This window comes from Rhincodon typus, unplaced genomic scaffold (assembly GCF_021869965.1).
Source record: "Rhincodon typus isolate 14 unplaced genomic scaffold, sRhiTyp1.1 hic_rhity00002186, whole genome shotgun sequence".
In the NCBI taxonomy this organism is placed as follows: domain Eukaryota; kingdom Metazoa; phylum Chordata; class Chondrichthyes; order Orectolobiformes; family Rhincodontidae; genus Rhincodon; species Rhincodon typus.
The window spans coordinates 18899-23977 of record NW_025967824.1 but is presented as its reverse complement, the minus strand read 5'-3'; the positions used below and the strand labels follow the sequence as shown (position 1 = coordinate 23977).

At 39.7% G+C, this 5079-nt stretch overlaps 1 protein-coding gene across 1 annotated transcript in view; it reads right to left on the bottom strand.

Moving 5' to 3' along the window:
* Positions 1–446: 446 nt before the first annotated feature.
* LOC109914055 (zinc finger protein ZFAT) overlaps positions 447–5079 on the bottom strand; it is a 19034-nt gene continuing 14401 nt past the window's right edge. The window contains exons 5-7 of the mRNA XM_048592994.1: positions 4819–4945; positions 3659–3786; positions 447–885 (exon numbers count right to left, since the gene is read on the bottom strand). Coding sequence (XP_048448951.1) covers positions 640–885; positions 3659–3786; positions 4819–4945 — 501 coding nt within the window. The 3' untranslated portion in view covers positions 447–639. The remainder of the gene's footprint in view (positions 886–3658; positions 3787–4818; positions 4946–5079) is intronic.

Here is a 5079-nt window from a genome sequence, read left to right as displayed (position 1 = left end):
TACAAATCTTGTTTTTATCTGTAATCGAAGAGGATTTGTATTTCACGATAACGTCAGGCAGAAACTGTACGTTTAAAAAAAATCAGAAAGACAAACCAAACTCTATTGTCAGGCGTCCACATCTTTGGGCTCCCTGAGTTTCACCAGTCTGGGTTTTCTGTCCCCCAACTGCTCCCCTCAACCTGTTCACATGAGGTGGTATTATAGAAAATTAGTAAGCCCTTTCCTCCACCCTCATGACTGCGTATATGGATATAAATGTATGGACATCCTTGAGTGCTTCTGTGGCACTGTTCCTTGATTTAGCCATCTTGTTGTTTCTAATCAACTCAAACAAAAGCACAGATCAGGGAAAGCAACTTGAGTGACTGGATTAGGGTAGATGGGAGAGTGGGAAGGATATGTGTAGACTGGGAAAAAGCTAGTTACAAAATAGAGACGTGAAGTAACAGAAGGAAATTTATTGCCAATTGCCCCTTTTTCTGGAGAATTCCTGTTTGGTTATTTTCTGCCAGTCTGACTTGAACAGGGTACACTGATTCCAATATTCTTGCCATTATTTTACAAAACCAGAAACAGGGGCTTTAGAGCCTTCTTGTTCCAACCAGCTGAAGTCCTGGTTAAAAATGATAGAAGCAGTTACAGTTCCTCAATTTGCTGCTCTGTGGTTTGCTCTTCTGCTTGCACAGCCTCCTGCACATAGACAATGAACTCGGATGTTTCTTCGCCCTGAGTGTAAACAGTCACTGTCTCAATCCCTTCCACATCATCAGAAGAGACTACAACTTGCTCTACCAGATGATGACCCTCTCCGAGCTCCACTGAAGCTTGCTCCAAGGCCTGCTGGATCATCATTGCATGATTGCCTGCTGTTTCATCCTCAGCCTGAGGGTAAGAAACCAACCAAAAAGGAAAGAATTAGAAAAACTTCCCTACTGAATTTCCAACTTCAGAGATATCTTACCACAGAATGCTATACTTTTTAATGTCCTCCCCGACTCTTCCAATTTTGTTTTTTCTTCTCCAAAACGTGCTGGCTTTTTACCTAAAACTTCAATGACAATAAATGAATGTTCTTCCTGAGTGAGCCAAGGCTGTAAAAGGTAAAATTGTCAATCATAGTTGTTACCGCAAGACTATACATGGAACTGCCATGGGTAACTGACTGCGAAGATTTTGTGCAATGAGTGAACATAGCTTCTTGAGGAAGCTCTTAATCCAGGCATGTGCAATGCATGATGGGCCCCACTAAAATTCAAGAATAATGGTATTGTTACCTTCACCTTCCTCCTGATAGTGGCAGACTGCTTGCTCATTTGCAAAGATATATTAGACAGTCAGGAGGTTGCATTAACTTAATCAGCAATCTCCCTTCCTGCAACTTGACCTTATGCTTTTCCTGGAGATTCCCCATAAGCATCAAAATAAAGTTACTTTGCTTTGGTAGGTCTCCTCAAGTCCTTCAATTTGTGACAGCATATAGTAATATCACTATTTCCAGCCAGATGGACTTGACTGAGTAATTCCATCATTAATTTAGCCTTGAAACTGCTATAAAGGACTGGGATAGACTGTACCCATATCATTTGTATAATCCTCCACTCAGTGAATATTGCTGGGCAAATAATTGTCATTTTATCAGAAGCATTTGAGGCAGTTTCAGATATGGGGCTATTTGCTGTGCTGCTTTTAAAATAGATTTTATAAGCTGAGTTAATAGACTGTTTGAGTAAATTCTATCCTGTTTCCAAACCATTCGCTGACACAGTGCAAATAATTCAATTCAAATCAAATAAATCTCAGTTTTCTCTCCTTGCACAACCTGAGGGCAAGGTAGAAATCCAGGAGGAGAAGTGGGATACATTGTGATCTCCAGTGACAGATATCTTAATGACCACTGACAATGCATATGTATCTGACTCAGTGGATCTCATTCTAGGTAGCTACAGATGTCTGTATGTGACCTGTCATAATTGCTGATGACTATATAATGGTTAGTATTATTCCTGCCTTTTCAATGACTTAAATTGTCCTTGTCCAAATACCAAGACCGGGACAATATTCAGGTTTGGAGTAATAGATGCAAATAATTTTCAAGTTCTGAGTTCTGAGGAAGGGTCACTTGACTCAAAATGTTAACTCTGATTCCTCACTACAGATGCTGCCAGGCCTGCTGAGCTTTTCCAGCAACTTCGGTTTCTGTTGCAAAGAATTTTCAAGCCACGCAAGTGCCAGGTAATGACAATCTCCAACAAAAGAGAATCTAACCATCTCCATTTGACATTCAATGGCATTACCATTACTGAAAATCCCATTTTCAACACTCTGGAGCTTACCTTTGGCCTGAAACTGAACTGGACCAGTCATGTAAATACTGTGGCTAAAAGAGCAGGTCAGTGGCTGGGAATTCCTACGTTAGTAACTCACTTCCCAACTCCCTAAAGACTGTTCACCATCTACAAGGCAGAAGTTGAATATTCTTTTTGTTGGCACCCCATTCATCAAAGTAAATATTTACTCCCTCTACAATGATGCACAGTGGCTGCAGTATGCACCATATGTTAGATGAACTGCAGCAATTCACCAAGGCTCCTTTAAATGGAACCCCCAACCTAAGCCCTCTAACCAGCTGGAAGGCAAAATGCAGTACATGCATGAGGAAACCAACAACTGCAAGTTCCTCTTTAAGCCACACAGCATCCTGATTTGGAATGATATTACAAATCCATTAGTGTCACTGGGTAAAATCCAAAAATGCAGTATCCCCACTGATTGTGGGAATCTCTTGCCCGAGACTGTTCAAGTTGGAAAAGACACAGCAACAGAGGTGCTAATCATTTTTAGTAACGCCAAGATGTAGTCAAGTACAAATAACATAAGTGTCCAAAAACCTGAGTGTCCCAACTACCTGCTACTTCAAACACCACCTGCACCATGTGTGGCAAATTGTGTGGATTCAGTATTGAATTATTTGGCCACCAAAGGACTAAAAATTTCAGAGTGGGGAAAAACAGACAGAGACACTGCCCAAGGAAACGATGCTGCTCCTTTCTTGCTGTTCATCAGAGTTTCAAGGTAAAGATACAAAAGCTGTTTCCTGCTATGATGTAGGCTGGTAGCAATGAAGAACAGCAAGGGAACTGGAGTGCGAGAAAAGTGAAATGACTTCAGAGAACTTCATAATCAATGGTCCACAAGTGAAAGTACACATTGACAAGGGGTGCTGTGAACAGCAGTTTCTCACCTGGTTACTATGATTCAGTTTCAATTGTCAAAGCCATTCTAGCCTGTCAGTTTTAATCAAGCAATGGACCTTGTCATTGGTGATCCCAGAAAATCCTCAATGTTTAGATGAATTATATGATGATTGGCTATTAAAGCTAACAATTTATTTGTTAAAAAACGTAACCGAAGCAATAGGGAGGCACAGCATTCCAATATAGCCAAGACTGTTGAAAATACAGTCAATTGTCTTTCTCTCTGTTGACCAGTTCAATCAAATTCTGGCTCTAGAGGTTGTAAGTCAACAATGCAAAGCTACAATACTAACCAATGGACAATTAGAATCATTGTTGTGAATAGAAATACAGTAGAAGTTGCCTTCTGAATTTGACTCCACATTGGACTTTATAATGCTGAAAGGGAATGGAAATCTTACTTGTTCTACAACTGTTAATGTGCCAGGTGCCATGGTAACCACAGAAGCAACAGCACCATCATGGTGTTCTGGAGCTAAACCGATAATTTGCTGAAGAATGTTCACTGCTGTTGAATCCATCCTATCCCCTGGGAATAAAAGAAAACATATAAAATTAGCAATATGTTTTTCCCAATTTCTCCTTTAACTTCAGACATTTTGAATCTATTTCGCAATTCCACAGGTTTCAACAGTATTTAAGTACTATTTTAAACATCTGCAGCTAAACACTGAATACATCTTGGCCATAAAATCACAGCTAAACTGGACTCTGTTCTCATCCATCATCCACATATATGCTTTGACATAAGTGCACATTTACATTGGATAATGATCAAGAGCTGGTTCTGATTTTCTTCTCTAGTTCTAGGGAGGTTGGGCCAATAATAGCAGCACAGTTGCACCGTACAACTGAAATAAGCAAGTCAACCTGGGAACCTTAGTATAGGATACCTCTGTTTACCCAGACACCAGGAGGCTGAATCAATACTTGCTAATTATCAGGTATGATACCTGGGAAAATTTCATTTTCAGAAATAGCACATTACATACTGAGTAGTATGATATAGCCTAAAGTCAGTGATGAAAGGTTATGCTGTACCAAAACATTAAGCTTGCAAATGCTGTAAGTTTGCAGCATTTTATGCTTTCAAGTAAAGTGGGGAATGTTCTGTTGTCTTGCTCACACTAAATAAATACTACTTTATCGTTCAGGACGATAACCTCAGACAGTGTATTTAAATACTCAATTCACACTGTCACCTACAACTATACATTGACAGATATGAATGCAAAATATTGTCATTGCAGTTTACAATGGTATGTGTTGATAGACAATTCTGAACAGGGATTCATAATTCCCTGAATATGCATGTGCTGCCAGGACAAAGTTGTTAAAAAGAAAGAGGTCCAATTATAAAAGTGTTCCAGATATAATAATGTTTTAAGTCCTTTATTACCCTGTTAAGTTATTAGCATTATATAGCATCCTTGTACCCAAGTTGGGTCAAATTTAAGCAAAGTAAGCTATTTCACAACAACTCACCAATTTGCTTCTCTGATACGAAGGGGGAATTAAAGCCATTACAGAAAGTTCCCACAACTGGGACTCCTTCACTTACCATTCTCTGAGTTGTACCGTAGGTCCTGCAGAGCTGCAACAGCTGCCTGAGTGCCCTGAGCATCCTCTTCGCTCTCTGTTATGTGAAAGTACTGTGTTTGAGTCTGATCCGGAGAAGCTTCAAGAACCTGAATACAAACACAAATACATTCGCAATCATTTACTGTACTTTATATTTATTGTTCTTTTGTCCAATGAAAGCAAAACTGAATTTCTTTATTTCAAAACCCCCTTCCCCTCCCCCTTTTCTGATGAAGGGTCT